Here is an 18,508-nt window from a genome sequence, read left to right on the forward strand (position 1 = left end):
AGTTAGAAATGAAGTTTTTTGATTTTTTACATCCTGGCAGTCTTGACTGCTGAACAGCAAGAGGAGGATTACATACTTAGATTTGAAGGAATTAGAACCTTCCACTCATTCTGGATCCCAGGGTTCCTGTCCAAAGTCAGGCTTGGGAAGATTGTTGACTACTCTTTTTTCTTTCTTTATTGATTAAGGTATTACATATGTGTCCTTATCCCCCCATTGTCCCCGCACCCCCCGCTCATGCCCTCACCCCCTGGTGTCTGTGTCCGTTGGTTATGCTTATATGCATGCATACAAGTCCTTTGGTTGATCTCTCCCCCTTCCCCACACCTTCCCCTACCTTCCTTCTGAGGTTTGAGCATCTGATCGATGCTTCTCTGTCTCTGGATCTGTTTTTGTTCATCAGTTTATGTGTTGACTACTCTTTTCTCACTGGATTTTGCTTCCTCGGGAGTCTATATAATTAGCTAAGTAAAGTAGAACTGATTTAAAATCATGAAGCTCAACTTAAACTTCATTTCTTTCTTTTCTATACTGGGACATTCATCTTCTATGACTCTTGTGACCTTTAACACTTCATTTGGATTTCCCTTCTCTACTGTGTCCTGCTTTCTTCCCATCTGTTATCACGTTATGTGTAGATCATAGTGCTTACGCCTAATCAGATTTTATGTTAATTTGGAAGATCCAGGTAGCACAGTCTTTGAAAACTATGATTTTGTGTATGATCCTTAATTACTAGAAGTGAGTGAATGAAAGGAGGCTCTAAGTATAAGTAAACATTATTCTAAGTAGATTTTTTGCTTATTTTCAGTTTTTTGGTTTGGAAGATTACACACCTTTGAATATAAGGCCAGAAATATGAAGTCATTAAATCCAAAATCTTTTATAGATGATTAGGTGACATGAGCAGGCATATGTCACTGGGAGGACCAGAAATCTGGTCTGAAGACGTTTTGTCCAGTTCTTTTCCCCCTGATTCTGAGAAAGACTTGCATCTCTGATCTGTGCTCTCTATCTTGTATTCTCACTTTCTGTCATGTGTGCCTAATCACTCCTATGTGTGCACACATCTGTTTTCACCTACATCTACCTATTTCAAAATATGTTGAGAGTGACTGTTTCTTTGTGCAAATGAGAATAATTTTAATTATTTTATCCCTCAGTTTTGTATAGAAAAGTTAGGATATTGCCACTCTCCTCTATCCCCACAGTACTTTTCAATTACAAAAGACTGCCATTAAACAGATTATACAGCGGGGGTGGGAGGTAAAAGAGGGTTTGGGGGGATAAATGGTACTGGAAGGAGACTTGACTTGCAGTGGTGGACACACAATACAATATATAGGTGGCATATTATAGAATTGTATACCTGAAACCTATATAATCTTATTAATCAATATCACTTCTATAAACTCAATTAAAAACCATATTATATAGCCAACACTGAAGATTCCTTGAGTATTTTAAGGTCAACTGGCTGAGGGAGAACTAAGAAGATATATTTGTTTAGCAAACAAAGTACTTACATAAGTCACGATTGTAATTATTTCAGCATCTTTTTAGATAGTAAACTCTAAGCATGTATGTTCATCTTTCCGAGCTAACACTGTGTAAAAGTTGTCTCCCCAGATCTATCATGTTCTGGAGTTTTAAGCTGCCCATTGATTCTTCTTGAAACCTGAAGCCAGAAGACTTGTAGCCCTTTCTGAGAGATCCAAACTCAATTTTCTGTTAGAACTGTTTTATGGGTGCTGTTTTAAAGAATCTGTTTCTCCAATCAAAAGTGTATTAGCAGCTTCTGGGCATAGGAGCAAGACTAACTCATTTTTGTATCCTCAGTGTTGAGCATAGAATCTGCATATAAGAAAATAGTATGTTTAAATCTTTGTTAAATGCCCGCATTCCAAAACAAACAAAACTATGGTAACAGCAGTTGTCTCAGTGGCCAGAGTATTAAATAAGCTAGAATCAGCCAGAGAGGTTTCTACTGGGAATCGAAGCTGGGGGGTATACATGTTTTCCCTTTTTAAAAACATTATCAAAACAAAAAAATATATACAATTAAAAATTTATAAACACCAAAGTCATACTACCGCCCCTAGGTGATCACAGTATTGTTGACATTGAGTGATCTCACTCCCAGTGTTTTTCTGTGTACTCTCTATGCATTTGTGGAGATTGATCTTACAGAAAACATGCCTGTCTCTCTGTAGGTGGTCCCAGTGGAGTGAGGTGATATGATAGTGTGGAAAAAGCATGGGGCTTTCCATTGTAGTGTCCGGATCAAATTTTCACTTAGTTTCTCTGTGACCTCAGGGAGGTAATTTCATTACTTTGGCCTCAAGTTCTTCATCTGTGAGTGGTGACAACATCAAGCTCTGCAACACTGTTGTGAGGATTGAGATAAAAATGTGGACTAGCTCATAGTGAGTAGTCAGTACATTGCTTCTTATTTTCTTTACTCATGTTGTTTTGACTTTTGTTTTTTAGTGAACAACAGGACTGTGAAATTGCTCAGGAAATCCAGGAAAAGCTGGCTATTGAGGCAGAGAGACGACGCATTCAGGAGAAGAAGGATGAGGTTGGTTAATGCCCCTCCACCCAAGGGAGGAAGGACTGCTCAGCTCTGGAGCAGTTCCTTTCTGTGTTCCTAGGCTCAGTGTATGGCTGCTGCATGGGCAGTAGAACTCTCCTCTTTTGGGTTCATAGTCCAAGCGTTGCCCTCCATAGACCATTGTTTATTGCCCACCGATCAGTTGCATGTAGTGAAATCTGAAAACATGGTAAGTTAGTTTCCTAGGGCTGCTATAACAAATTATCACAGACTTGGTGACTTAAAACAAGACAAATTTATTCTCTTGCAGTTTTAGAGGCTAGAAATTGACATCAGGATGTTGGCAGGGCTATGCTAGCTATCGGGAAAGATCTTTCTTTGCCATGTCCTAGCTTCTGGTGGCTCCTGACAGCCTTTGGCATTCCTTGGCTCGTCGCTGCATCACTTCAGTCTCTCCCTCCATTGCCATGTGGCTTTCTTCCTTGTATCTTTGTGTCCTCTGTTTTCTTACAGGGACATCGTCTTTAGGTTGAGGACCTACCCCAATCAAATGTGACTCCTCTTAACTAATTACACCCTTAAAGACCTTATTTCTAAATAAGTTCACATTACGAGGTCCTTGTTAGAAATGAACTTTTAGGAGACTCTATTCAACCCAATACAGGATGTCTGTCTATAGAGTATTGCCACAACTTTAATGTGAGCAGAACTTAAGTGTGGCCTGAGCAGGGGTCAGGAGCAATCATTGCTCTCTCTTTTTTGTTAATTGTTTCACTTCCCTATGATACGTTGACTCAAAGCACTGATCTGTTTGATTGTGTATATATTTTTAAATTGTATTGTTTTTAAAGCCAAAAATGCCTAAAATTAGCAATAGTATTTGTTTTTAAGATTTGAATATGCAACTGTTACCTGCATTTGTGTTATGTTTTCTGCATTTGTTAATTTCTTTTCATACCTATTATGCTATTCTTGGCCACTATCTTGATTTATAATAAGTAAATGATTTATCATTTTTAATAATATAATGGTCATATGATTTATTATATAATTATAAATACTTCGTAGGTTTAAAGGGGGCACTATTAATAATTTACATAATCTGGAATTGCCCTCAGCTAACTGACACATATGATTGCCCTATTAAGTAGATATGGGCAGGGTCACCAGTATACTAGTCTGTACACATTGCTACTCTCACTGAGCCATCCTGGTTCCATAGAACTGTTTGTTCATTGACAGATGAGTATGGGACACTCACTGTATGAGTGTATTTAGCTGTATCTTTAAGAAATAAACCACAATTCTGTGGTCATCCGAACTGGAAGTAGGAATTAGGGATTGCCTCCTATCCTTCCTGTTATCAGCACAGGAGCTCTTTCTTCCTGAAAAATGTGTTGCTTCTCTATAGTCAAGACTTTGCTTTCGGAATGAAACTTGGAACTGAAAGAAGTGTTTATATTTTGTAGACAGGAAAGCTTTTTTAAAATAACAGAGTAATAGCTTGCTTCTGATAAATGCTACTGGTGTCCTGTGATTTTCCTCCCCACCCCTGCCTCATTCAGGGACAAATGATTATAAGGAGAAACCAAAACACTTTCTTTTACGCATGTAGAATCTAAGTAGCAATCTCAATAAATAACCCAATGGTAATATATATAAAGTAAGCAGTGTAGTGAAAAAGTTCATTTTTCAGATGTAGAAGTTGACTTGAAGAAGAAAGTGACTGGTCCCAAGCTGTAATAAGGTACCAGAGAAATGGTTGTACATACAATACAGATTTGACTGACAGCTTCTGACTTAGTTATATTGTGACATGACATAAAACATGTAGACTTTGAAGTTAACTGCCCTGGGTTTGAATCTTAGCTGTTTAACTTTTAGCCTTGAGTTTCAGTATCTTTCTTAAACGTGTAGAAACTCAGGTTCTGTATTGGAGAAGTCATGGTAGTTATACATAATTAAAAGAGCTGTTATGAGGTTTAAATGAGATGGTGTACAAAAGACCTTCGATACATATTAATTTAATAATTGCTCTTTTTGCTTTTTTGCAAGGTGTTTTTCTCACCATTCTGCTCTTTAAAGCAACTCAGATTTCTCTTGTAGGGATATGGATAAGTTAGAGGAGATATGTGATAAGTTAGAGAGTGGGACAAATATATAGGCTTAGTATATTCCAGGATGCTGAGGTTTGAGGGATCTTCAGGAGTTTTCTTGCCCTTAAAGGCCTCTCACTACGTTGCCTTCCCCACTGTTTGACCTACTGAAATGTTTCCCCTGCCCCTGGACAGCAGAGAGGTTAAATGAGAAACGCAGTTGTGGAGATTTAGCTAGGCTAGCCTTTAAAAACTCCGTTCAGACTTTTTGAGTTTTCAACTGGTGCCTTAGATTAGAAGGTTCCTTTTATGGTAGAAAGATGTGACTCTCAGCTTACAGGTATGTTGTTAATATTAAATGAACAAAATTTGCATTAGTAAAGTTTGTCCTTGAAGGATGTATGATAATGCTAATTGGTTTATTTTCATCCAAGCTGGCTCACAAAGGAGACTGAGACAGTAGTGCTCATTTTCCTGCCAAATATTCCAAAAGCCTTGCCTGTTAGTTATGAACTGTCTTAATTCCTCCCTCCCACCCTCCCCGATTTTTATTCAACAGCAGGGATGTGGAAAATTCCTCTCTGAATTTTCACCCAAATCTCTTTTAGAAATTTTTGGGGTCAACTCTCTTGGGTACTTTATAAATCTCCTAAAACAACCAGATGTAGAATTCAAAGCCCCTTTACTCTTGATACAGATTTTCTTTTTCTGAACAACATTGTGCAGGAGAGTTAAGAGTTATACAACTTTGTGGGTGAATCAGCATGTCTAGCTTTGTTCTGGTATAATTTTATTATGATTTTAACAGAGCACAGACGAAGGAAAGTAGCATTTCCTTTCAGGGAGACAGCTGTTGAAAAGTTTAAAAAAAAGGAAAGGAAAATGTTGCTAGTTATGAGGGTTAAGAGGATGGGAAAATAGCCCTTAATCATTAAGCCCCCAGGACATTAAGGTTCTGACCCACATCAAATACATGTAGACCTCAGTTGTGCTTCAGATCGAGGCCCAGAAAAGCAGCAAAACCTTTCTTATCAGCACTGTGGCCTCTCCCCGCTTTCCTTCCCTCTCCCTTTCCCCCTCTTTTCTCTCGTTACTCCTCTCTCCTTCCCTCCTTTTCTTCTTTCTTCCTTTTTTAAAAAACTGTTAACAATGTCTTAAAAACAGTATCTGCATGTATTTCTAGGTGTCCTGTTGAAAGGGCTTGTAGCCTTTGGGAATACCGTACAGCATTAGTTTGTGATTAGTACAAGTGGACTAATTTCACTGGGATCCCTCTCTTGATCACAACATTAGCATTTGTCAGTGCCCTTTAATAAGGCTAAGGAGTGTGTATTTAGTTCATTTAACTTAGTTATTCTTAAATAAAACTCTAAGAAAGTGTGTGTGTATCTATCTGTATGTGTACGTGTGAGATAGAGAGAAAGAGAGAGAGACTATCCATAGAAATACATATGTGTGTCTTTGAACTTAGGTTTGTAGTTAGACAGACATGAACAGAGCAAGGATGATGGGCCAGGTGTAGAAGATCACCAGGGTGGAAAGCTCCCGGTGCCTAGCAATGAGCAAAACTGGGAAAACAAAGACCTCGCCCCCAGGGTAACTTTTCCTCCCCTAGCCTATCGCTGGTCATCTGGTTTAGACCCACGGACCTTTCATATCGCTGGTCATTTGGTCTGGACCCCCCTGACCTTTCCTTCCCTGGCATGTTGCTAGTTATGAGGTTACGAGGGTGGGAAAATAGCCCTTAATCATTAAGCCCCCAGGACATTAAGGTTCTGACCCACATCAAATACATGTAGACCTCAGTTGTGTTTCAGATCGAGGTCCAGAAAAGCAGCAAAACCAGAAAAGCGTCCCCACAGGCTGACCTCAGGACCACTTGCATTGGATAATGACCCCCTATCTTGGTGCCAACCAGTGAGTGGAGACCATGACCCTGAACGGACACACGTAGAAAGCTGATGAATATTCTGTCAGGATCCTCCCCTGAGACTTCTCATAAAACCTCTGCCCTTAAAGGCTCTTAGGACAGAGGACCTAGGAGCATACCCTAGTCTTTCTCCTCTTCCTCCTACCCCAGGCATGTTACCTTTATCCTTCTCATTCCTAAGCCCTAAGTGCCCTTCTTTTGCCTCTGTAACTGGTTTCCTACATTGCTTGTACCACTCACTTCTACCTCTGTGACTTTCCAGATAAACTTTCTCTTATTGAGTCTTGGCTCTGAATTCTTTCCTAGCCAGAGCTCAAATACCACGGTTGCTGAACCCAGGTTTAGTCTGACCCAACCGTTCTAACACCTGTTGCCATTCTCACAGCCAACAAGTCCAAATATATGTGGCTGTTAGAAAAAAAAACTACTTTTTTTTTTCATAAGTAAACAACATAGCCAACCATGTTATAAAAAGTCTGTGGCACTAGTCCAGCAATTTAAAATTATTTATAATATGCACTGCTTGTCCATATTTAGTAACCAACTTACATTAAAAATTAATCGAGTGTGACCATGCTACTTTTTTCATAGCATTTTTTAACTGATTTGAATTCCATGGTCTAGAAGAATTTTTATATAAGTTGGTGATATTTAGAGAATAGCTCAAATAGTAAAACATTTTAGTTACTAAAATTTTCCTATGTTTTAGCACTAAATACATATATACATATATATATATATATATATATATATAGCAATAAAGGGATAGTGAATGGGAAACTCTAGCTAAGAAAAAGTCTTCTCTGTTTTTATCCTATTTATACTGATGTTTTTGCATCCATAGTATTGGAATGATCTTGTTTTCCTAGTATTATACAGTAACCCTTTTGGGATTATACCTGCTATGAAATCCCTACTGAGTTAGATGGTAAAGTTATTGCTAGTTGGTAAAAAATTCAGCAATCTAATGGAATGGCTTTCTTTTTTTTCTTTCTTCTTTCTGACAGTCATTTGACTATCATGACTTTAGATCTCCTTTAGGTTGTTGTTATACCCAAGATTTCCCCAGGGAGAAATAACCCTGTTATGAAATCATATAAACCATAAAAATACTTAAGGAATCCAACACCATGGTTCAGTAATTTGTCAACTGCTTGAGAAAAATGTGCCAGGCTCCTGTGGGCTCCAACTCACCTTGCTTGTATTAATGCCTCGCGTAGGGCACTTATCTTTGCACATCTTACATTATGTAATTATTTGCTTCTAATACTTGATAGATAAGGACTTTCACGATAGTGACTATGTCTTGTTTCTCTACAGGCTTCTAACAGTATGTTTGGCCCATTGAAGGTGTTCAGCAAATCTTTGTTTTCATTAAAATGACTTTCCTTAACATTCTAGAGATTTTCTACTGTGCTCTTTCTTATGCTCACAGCTTCAGATTTTCCAGTTGGGTGACTTGGATAACAAAAAGGGGAGAGATGAGATGTAATGGTAAATTGTCATTCCAATAAATGGCCAGAAAGTCTTCTATATCACAGCTATTCTGTATGTGTTAGTCCAAAGTAAGTCTACCTGATGAATATGATTAATTAAAAAAAAATACACTGATGAACAAAATAGATCCAGAGACATAGAAGCATGGAGCAAACTGTTGAGTCTCAGAGGGAAGGTGGGGGTGGGAGGGTGGATGGTGAGAGATTAACCAAAGAAGTTATATGCATATATGCATAACCCATGGACACAGACAGTAGCGTGGTGACGACCTGGGGAAGGGTGGGGTGGTTTGGAGGGGATCAGTGGGGAAACAAAAAGGGACATCTATAATCCTTTCAGCAAAAAAGATACTTTTTTTAAAAAAAATCATGGAAAATTACTTCAGAAGGGCTTATGAGTTATTTTAGCTTTGTTTTCCCAAGTTATGTTTTATGGAACACTAATTCCATAAGGTTTATATTTTTATGTAAAAAAAAAAAAGCTTCTGCCACAAAGTAAATTTAGAAATTCATGAATTATAGGAAGATAACAGGTCTCTTTTATCAAAGTTTTAAAATATCCTAATGCTCATTTTAAAAAGTTAGCTATAATCCCTGCTTTCCATGGAATGCTTTGAATTTTTTAGGAGAACCTTTTGAGTCCTCTGTATTTAGGAACAGAGCTTGGGAAATCCTGTTCTAGATTAACCTTTTACAGGAAGAAGCTGAAGACCAAGGAGGTTATTAATGTCGCATCCAAGCATTGTGACTCATAGTTGCCATTGTAAGCTTGTTTCAGGGGAAATTTTTTATATTGAAATCATCCAGTTGAACTCATTGCACAGTAATAATGTTGGAAAGCACAGGGGAGAATTGACTTAAGCTAAACCACTGTTATATTAAAGCATTTATTTTTCCATTGACTTTTATTCTTTCACTCCTCAAGCTTAGGTAATCTTTTTCTTACCAGGTAGAATCTTACTCAGAGAGCCAAGAGCTTCAAAAAGGAAAAGGTTTGGGTGCTAAGGTGCATGAGACATGATTTTTTTTCTACTTGATTAACATCAGTTCTTTTGACTAGCTAATGTGTTGTGGTAAAGGAGCCTCATCCTTGTTTCTCTGCTGGGTTTTCACACTGAGAAAGCAACTTATTAGTATGTATTTATTAAGACTAAGTTCAGTAGTAGGAAAGCAATTATAAGGTGTCTATGGAGTGTAGTTTAATAATTTCTGCTGACATTTGAAGCTGATAATTATTCCTTATATTTTTTACTCGGTTATAGCAAGGGGAATTTTTTGTTTTCTGTAAACCACTTAGGAAAATGTAGTGTTAATACATGATGACTTAGGGAATTGTTAGCATTTTTCCCTACTTCTGAAGCAAAAAGTATAGGATTTTTGGAAATCCTATAACAGATGATAACTTTGGGAGAACAAGTTGTCTGTCCCACCTCTCTATTGTCCCGATTGACATATTGCTTTGTAAGGCATCAAATGTAATAAACCTGGCACGGCAGCTGGTACCTGGTAATACTCAGAGATTTATTAAAATGGTATCTTAGGGAGTCAAGATATTTGACTTTAAGATTGAGTAGTTCAAACTCTTCATTGCATAGATAAAGACTTGAAGCCCAAAGAAACTCATATTAGTGGTTAGTATTTCACAGTGTCTCTAGAACATCTCTGGCTTGAACTAGAAGGAAAAAGGAAATCATCTTAACTTCAGACTTAGGGACCATTTCTTTGCATGAAAATGGTGTGTGTGAAGTAGGATTGTGTTTTTTACCTCTCATTTTGAGTAGCAACATTTTGTGAGTGCACACTCAAGTGTCTGACACTATAACATGGGCTTTTATATAGATTATTTACCAAAATATAAATATGTACTTATTTATATTTCTCACAGTTTTATGAGAATCTTCCAGTGTAGGTAGCACTCAAATAAAGGCAACAGTGTATTTATAACTTTGAATTTAGGCATTATTTAATATAAAGTCAGATTTGTAAGCCTATTTTGGTGAACATTAAATATTGAGTATCTGGATAATCATTGCTAATTTATCTAGCCTCAGCATCCAACTTATTTTTACACTGATGTGTGAAAAAAATTATTTAAATGGCATTTTTTTGGTCTTCCAGTCTTACTATATTCTTCATTTTGACTTACTCAGAAAATTGCAAAAAGAAGAATAGTAATTGATTCTTCAAAATTTACACTAACATTTAGGCACTTCTATATTTCTTGTTATAAATACAAAGAAATAAGCACCTCAAACTACCATTGTTATTACTGTTTGCACCATGGAGTGTTGCTATATTTGTATGAGCCTTTACGAGTCTGGTGACAGCGATGGACCTTTTCTTCAAAAAGTCTACACAAGCAAAGTTTATGTGTTATTTTATGGGCCTTTTATAGAAATAATCTTCAGATTCAGAACACTGTCACTTTTCAGCTCAAAACATTTAGTAACCCTTCATTTATTACGTTATCTACTCCAGACTTCTTAAAATTGTCTTCAAGGAATGCCTGTGATTCAGCCTTAGAGTATTTTTTCTAGCCTTACCTTTCTCTGCAACACTTCACAATCTAATTGGACTATTGATCATTCTGTAGATTAATATCCATTAAGACATAATTTTGCTGATGTTCTCTCTTTTTACTTTACCTATTGGAATCCAGTTCTTTGTTCAAAACTAAACACAGTTGCAAAGACTTGCACTAATTCCTTTAAGGAGAAATAAGATTCGCTTTTTTGTAGTCCCATAGGCATTTTTATCCTTCTTTTGAGGTTTTATAATGTACTTGTAGTTATTTGTATGCACCTTTCTTTTTTTTGGGAGATGGTAATATTTGGGGGACAGGGTTAGAATGTTGTTCAGCATTCAGTAATTGCTTAAATCTTGCCTGGAGAGGAAGTAGAGGGGAGACAGGAGGAAGACTGTTTTCTCTTTTTCAGTTAAGACAGTGGTACCCTGATGGCAGAGCTCAAACAGGATCAGCCAAAAACTCTTAACATTCAATCATAAATACAATTTACAAAGTTTTATAGATTACTGAATCCTTCTCCACCCAGACTTGCTGAATCATTGTCTTGGGAAAAGGGCTCACAAATACGAATTTTTGTTGTATAGCCAACTTTGGTATACTATGTTTGAATATCTTCAGATTAAGTTTAAATTTTAAAAAATACCTTTCTCTGTCATCTGGATCTTGTGCCTCTCCCGTTGAACATTCATTTGTGCTATTTAAATTGCATGTGTTTAACACCAGAAAGTCTGCAGAACCATAGACAGAGCCCTCCTACAAAAGCTTAGCAGTGAAGTGTGGAATCATTGGCCTGTGGGGTCATCGTATGGAGTTTGTGTTTTGCTAATATTTATTTTCATTCTCTTTATTTGCAGGACATAGCTCGCCTTTTGCAAGAAAAGGAGTTACAGGAAGAGAAAAAGCGAAAGAAACACTTCCCAGAATCCTCTGGAGCCAATGCTTATGGAGAGAGTTACTATTACGAAGACGGAGGTAACATTGCCTACATCATGACCTACTCTATCCTTAGATTCAAAGCTTTTTCCCCCATTCATCTTGTCTTTTAAACATAAGCCAATGGTGACAAATTAAAATTTATGATTCTCTGTTCATTATTTTGCTCTTGATGCTTTCTTTGCTATTCAGTTACCACATAGAAAACTTTCTGGAGGAAGGAAGTCCCTTCAAAGTTTCTCTTTCTAGTGCCTGTGTTTGCAGTGGTGGTGGGCAATTTCGGTGGTGGTGGCTCTTCACCTTCAGTGTGTTGGGAAACGAGTATTTGCAGGTTATTGCTCAGTCCTTTATAAGATCTGTCAAAGGAAGATATTTCCTATAGTTTCTAGTATGAGTGTTTATTGTAGTTCAGCTCAGAGGCCATACTTAGGATAACAAATAAATAAAATCTAAAGGCTGCTTCTAGAGAGTAAAGATTTAAGTTTGATGGTTTTAAAGACCCTTGCAAACTAATTGTCAGTTGCTTCTCTCTAATTTCATTAAGAAAGGTAAGTGGGTGTTTGTTTTTATGAGTAGAATGAAAGGAATGTATATGCAGATGATGGAATTATCACAGTTTAGGTGCATCTTGCTCAGTCACGTTGTTCCTCCAAATTGATCATAATCAGTAGAGCTCAGCCCTATGGCATAATTAGTAAGCAGGTTGATTCTCCATTTATTGCTTGCTGTGTTCTTCTTCCATATGTAAAGTGCCCAGCTTTTTTTGGATACCCATTTTTCTTAACACTGATTTTTCTAATGCAGACATGTAGTACATCATTTAAAAAGAGACATTATGGCCCTGTTGTGCTATACTAAAGACCAGAAGGTAAAGAGTTACTCTTTAGACTTAATTAAAATCTTAGGAATGTGTTTTCATTTTTAATTTTACTCTGGAGGCATGTTCATTGCAAATAAAAATACCTACTTTAAACTTTCAAGTCTATAAAAACCATTAGGATGGCAATGAGTATACTAAAGTATTAATTTTAGTCTCTCTCTCTTAAAACCGTATTCTAACTTGAATTGAAACTCAAACCTGGTTGTTTTGATCACAGTGCCCTCATCCTGATTCATATCATATGTTAAGAATTCAGTGGATTTTCAGGGATATGTAAAAGTTAAAACAAAAAACAACACCCACTATCCTATATATACCTTAACTGCTTTTGTAAACTTACAGAGAGTGGCATCTATGCCACTTTTGGGGGAATGGGAATATGAAGTAGTGACCTCCTTAGCATATGCTTGTAAATGTTGGAATTGTCTTCAGTTGTGTTGTTGTTGAGAGATTATGTAGTGCTGAGCATGTGATCCTTACTTATATGCCTCTGAGTTAGACCCAAGTTGAAATCAGAGGAATCACATTACAATTCAGTTTGTATTTACAAAGTGGTCCTTATGTTCTTTGCAGTGGTCCTTTCCCAACACATAAGAGATATTCTTTCATTGTACTTCTGTGTCTTTGTGTAATACGATTTTTGCCTTAATTACTTAATAATCACAGTATATTATTACAGAAGCTTTCAGGTGTGTTTACTTAAAATTTAATAAATTAATCTTTTAAAAATGATCATTTATAAATTTTGTACAAATTTATGATTATACCAATATCTGTCAGATTTATATCAACTGAAATGGTATATCTTACTCATTTGTGAATCCATGTTTTTCTTTCAAAGCCACTTACCTGTATTGCAGGTATATTAGTGATTTTTTTTTACGTTATGGTCTTTGGAGTCATACGATCTAAGGAAGTTATCTATTATAATCACTCTAAGCCTTTCTATCATTTGTAAAATGGGGATTATAATAATATATTCTCCTCATGGATGTTGAGAAGATCAAATAATGTAATTTTGGTGAAGACCTATAAACTCTCAAGTACTATTGTTTATATATATATATATATATACACATTAATGTTATGTATGTATAACAAAGTACTTCTTATATCTAAATAAACATCATCTTATTTTGAAAGACAAACATGGAGGCACCAAAAAAAATATATATATACACACATATATTTACATATGCTTGTATATGTATATAAGGAAGTTAATTATATTTGCCAAATAACTTGGTCTCAAGAAATGTACAAGTCTCAGTCCTTAACTGGATGGGTTTTTAAAGGATCCAGATTCCTCAACCCCTGTCTTTTTTTTTCTTTCCCATATTTAAAGATGTCACAGCAAATTAACTAAACAATAAATATTTTTATCCCATCAACTCTGAAAATGTAGTGACCTGCTTTCCTTCTTGTAACACATTGCCCTACTAATTAGTAAAACTACTAATACCATATAACGTTTGAGAAAGAATTTGAAAACACCAACAACAAAATAATCATAGCCTCAAAAATCCATGTTGAAAACAAAACGCTTCTTGTTTCTTTTGGCCTTAAAGGCGGACTTCACTCATGCAGCTGTCTTTGGAAACACTGGTACTAACACTGCAAGTCATTGTTCCCTGGATGTGGTCATCATTCAAATAGCTGTCTGTATTATATTAATTCACAGCAGTAGTCAATTGGTTCTTTCTCAGTTGTCAAGATACACTTAAAATAAGTGTTTGGTTAAAAGAGTAGGTGCTATTGTTTTAAAAATTACAGAGTAATTGTTCTGTTTCACTTTTGCTGTTATGTAAAAAATAAATTTAACTATAAATTCTGAAGATGAGTACTTTTACTGACTTTTCAGAAGACATCTTAATTTAGATGTCATCTTTGAAGCAAATTTTCTTAAGTTCAAGAAGTAGTTCAAAATGTTTGAGAAGCTTATGGCATCATTGATGCATTTACCATATATCTTCCCTTCCTCTATTCCTTTATTAGATTAATAATAACAAACCTAAAAAACAAACAAAAAACCAAAGCAAAAAAAAACAACAAACCCCCAAACCACAGTAAAACCTAGAAACTAAAAAATGTATAGTTCTTTATTTCTTTTATATCCTGTCAACTTAGGGTAGCTGTTTCAAATGCAATTCAGCAAATGACTAATTCCAGCTATCTTTGCAATTTTCCATGGAATTAGGGTCTCCTTTTATTATTTTGAAAATGTATTGAATGTATTATTGGCTTAGAAATGTTAAAATAAATACACTCTTGCAAAGTGCATATTAATATACTTCCTTTGTTTCTATACTATACTTGTGCCTAAGTGAGACCCAACAAAAGCACCTATCTATTTTGCTGCTTTTAAACATGGTGTTAAACTTAGGGACTTGTATATTTAGCACATACTGTATTTTTATATAAGTAATATAGAATCGTAAGTTTTAAAAATGAATTTAGGAAATGACTGTTTTTTTGTGTATTCCATGATGGCATCTCTTTTTATTTTTTTTCTCTGCCATGATTCAAGTAAGATTGGGAGCAGAATTATCCAAAGATAACAGGGTCATTGAATCACTTAAAATTCCCCTCTACTTCACCCTCTTTCACATTGAACCCAGTATGGCTGGGAATGTTTGCTTTGGCCACCTAAGGGGAAAGGATAGAGGAATACTAAAATCCGTGGATCATTTCTCTGAACTACATGGAAACTATCAACATTCTGATCTTGATTTATTGTTATTTCCAAGAAGAATATTTGAAAGCCTCTGACTGGAATCACAAAGCTTAGTTTTTTCTGTTTTATGAGATTTCCTCAGCCCCCATTTCCCCCTTATACAGTTCCAAATTGGTTTTATAAGTATAATTTAACATTTAATGGCTGTAATTTCTGTTTTTGGCAAATATTAAAGTACTTTGTTAACTCTTCCTAATCATGATCAAGATCTTTCAGATTTATTTCACTTGATTGAATGAATTAATTACTTTATTTATTTTACTTCTTTGGCTATGTACCCAGAATCCTTCCAGTAGATGCCCATCTCCTACTTTCAGTTTGTTAAGTTGAAAAAGTGGTCCTCTTCATTTTAAAACAGGTTAGATTTGGATCCTGTCTCACTTGTGTAGTGAGTTCATAATCTGATTAAGTTAACCTGCATTTCTGTTTCCACATTCCTCTACCGCCACTCAGACCAGCCACGGTCAAGGAGGGCAAGGGAATTGGGTTCTGGATTCTCAAAGTCTTGTAAACTCCAAAGTGATGAAAAGACTGTGAAGCCGAGAAAGGAGAAACACAGACATCCACCGGAGAACTGGGAAGAACTGGAAGGGCATCGTTTACCTGAGAAGTCTCTGTCCTCTAGCTCACGCAAAGTGAGGGATGATCCCCAAATTATCACTGAGCTGTGTGAAAGGAAAGGGTCTGGCCATGAGAGGCCCCGGAGACCTCCTCTTCCCAAGATCAGCGGTGAAGTGTTTCTGAGCACGGAATCTGATGACCGGGAGGCTAGCAGTAGCCATCGGACTCGGAATTGGGAAAAACATGCCAGACACCAAGACAGGCTTTCCCCGAAGTCTTCTCCAAAAGCAGGGATTCACTGCAAGGAGGCTGCTTATGGGAGGGAGCGTGGGCAAGGGGAGCGCAGAGAGCGGAAGCACAGGCCCAGGACTCCTCCCTTCTCAGAGAGTGAGGAGCAGCTCCACCTCCATGACACAGGTAATAGAGGACGTTGTTGCAAGGCCTGGTATTGTGTATACATATAAGCTAATGTCTTTAGTAAGCATCTCCAGCAACCTGTTCTTATGAAATAAACCTGGAGCCAAATTTCACATAAGGTGTTTCCTTAATCTCAAGTAAGCAGGAAGAAGAAAAATATTGGTGACTTTCCCTTTCTGTCTTCCGAGAGAGTTACCCGGTCCTTCCAGCCCTAGACGGCAATGGAGGTGCCCTTCCCAGATACAGTTCTTCCCTTGCCAAGATCCTACATCCGAGATTCAGATACCAAAGCAAAGCTTCTGAATTTCTGGTTTTGCTTCAGTGAACCCAGAAGATCTGGTGACACTGCCTTCATATTCATAGCTTTTGTTTAACTAGAAGACCAGTGGGGCTGGAGGTTTTCTTGCCCTTAACTTTCCCATCTCTAACATGAGAGAGTGGATAGGCAGTCTCTTACGGCACTGCTTTGTATATTGGGAGCCTTAACCAGTTTTCATCAGAAGCAGCTGAACTATTTCATAAAAATGCAGATTTTGGGTCTCCCATATATTATCATCTCTGGAGTGTGACCTGGCAATTTGGGCTTGTTTTAGACCTGGAGACAATTGTGTGCTTAAAGTTTGAAAACCCTTGCCTTAGGTTCCTTTCTATGCCTAATGTTCTTCAACCCTAACTATAGTTGTTGTTCTGAGGTGCCCATATCAGGTAAGTTCCTGGTGCAGGCCCTTCACTTTATTGCACTTCGCGGATGTTGCATTCTCTACAAATTGAAGGTGAGACCCTCCTCCAGCAAAAAGGTTATGACTCGCTATATTGCCACACTCGCTCTATCGAGGTGGTCTGGAACCAAATCTGCAATATCTCTAAGGCACACCTGTACTTTTATAGGAATGAAGAGAACGTTAGATTTCAGCTTTCCATTTCTGGCACCTCTGAGATTTAACTCTGAAGTCCATCATTGATTCAGTGAAGGTTCTCTCTATTTTTGTCTGGAAACCTTGTGGCTGTAACACTGTAAGTCCTAGCACTGCTCTATCTGGTAGTAGACCATACTTACCTCCCTGGATGTATTTTACTCCTACTGAAGTTTTTTTTAGAAATGTAAAGGTTATTGGGAAAGGAGTACCAAGGAGCCATCTGTTCTTGTTTTCTTCTTTAGTGTTTGCTCAGCCAATCACTACTTCTGATCTGGAAACTGGTCTCGAGGTTGCAGATTCAGGTTGATTTAGTTGCTGCTTCCTATCAGGTTAATCCTTTAAGTTGTTAAAGGACTTGGTCAAAAATAAAATGAAAATTCAGTCCAGCAAGCCATACTGACACCTGTCACAGATATTCTTGCCTCAGGCTTTGTGTTTGGGGGCTTATGCTTAGATCTGAGCCTCAGAGGGTTAATAACTGAAGGCAAAACTATGGCTATGTAAACAGAAATTGCAAATTAGATATACTTTGAACAGTGAGCTATGGGGAGCATAGAGGAGGAAGTGATATATTCTATCTGGAGTAGGTTTTATGAGTGAGTTATACTATATCCAGATTTAGAAAGACATGTTGGAGTCCTAAAGGTTTCGGGGAGGAGCGGTGATTACACTAACCTCTATATTTTTGATTCTGTGATCTGACCTTATAAGTGTGCTCCAAGGGCTGGTTAACCTTTATGGCTTTTAGTTATACTTGAGGAAATGTTAAACAGGCTTAGGAAGGGTGAAACTGTGACACTGAATCACAGACCCGACTACTGGAGGTATAGGTAAATGTTTATTTTTATTTATTTTTTTATTTTGCCAGCACAGGGGTTTAAAAAACAATGTGGCTGGGCAGGTACTAACATGGCTACTAACATAGGTGCTGTGTCTGTCATTTTGTATTCAATTTATTTTACAGATTTTACCCCTCTAGGCTAGGTTTTCCAAATCCTCTGGAATAGGTCAGAGGATTTCATTAAAATACTAGAAGTCCAGTGCACAAAAATTTGTGCACTCGGGGGGAGAGGGGGTCCCTCAGCCCGGCCTGTGCCCTCTCGCAGTCTGGGACCCCTTGGGAGATAACGACCTGCTGGCTTAGGCCTGCTCCCAGGTGGCAGAGGGCAGGCCCAATCCCTAGGTGCAGCACCTAGTCGGGCTCAGTGCAGGGCCGATTGGGCAGTTGGGGCGCCTCCCCCTGTCATGAACAGAGCAGGGCAATTAGGGGGTTGTGGCCCTGCCCCATGTCACAGACAGAGCCGCAGGGCGATCAGTGGGTTTGGGCGCTGCCCCCTGTCACGCTGCTCCAGGGGCCAGGAGGCCTCGAGGATCTGCTGATCCTGGCGCTAGGAGGCATATTACCCTTTTACTATATAGGATAGAGGCCTGTTGCATGGGTGGAGGCTGGTTGGTTTGCCCTG

General features: G+C 37.6%; 1 protein-coding gene across 5 annotated transcripts in view; it reads left to right on the top strand.

Moving 5' to 3' along the window:
- Positions 1–18,508, top strand: part of CCDC50 (coiled-coil domain containing 50) — a 57,868-nt gene that overhangs the window by 20,706 nt on the left and 18,654 nt on the right. For 4 of the 5 annotated variants that reach the window (XM_015564945.1, XM_015564946.1, XM_015564947.1 and 1 more), the window contains 3 exons: positions 2,491–2,581; positions 11,458–11,575; positions 15,604–16,128. In XM_015564945.1, the coding sequence (XP_015420431.1) occupies positions 2,491–2,581; positions 11,458–11,575; positions 15,604–16,128 (734 nt within the window). The remainder of the gene's footprint in view (positions 1–2,490; positions 2,582–11,457; positions 11,576–15,603; positions 16,129–18,508) is intronic. The other variant, XM_015564949.1, reaches the window with a different exon arrangement.

Source organism: Myotis davidii, unplaced genomic scaffold, assembly GCF_000327345.1.
Source record: "Myotis davidii unplaced genomic scaffold, ASM32734v1 scaffold260, whole genome shotgun sequence".
Classification (NCBI taxonomy): domain Eukaryota; kingdom Metazoa; phylum Chordata; class Mammalia; order Chiroptera; family Vespertilionidae; genus Myotis; species Myotis davidii.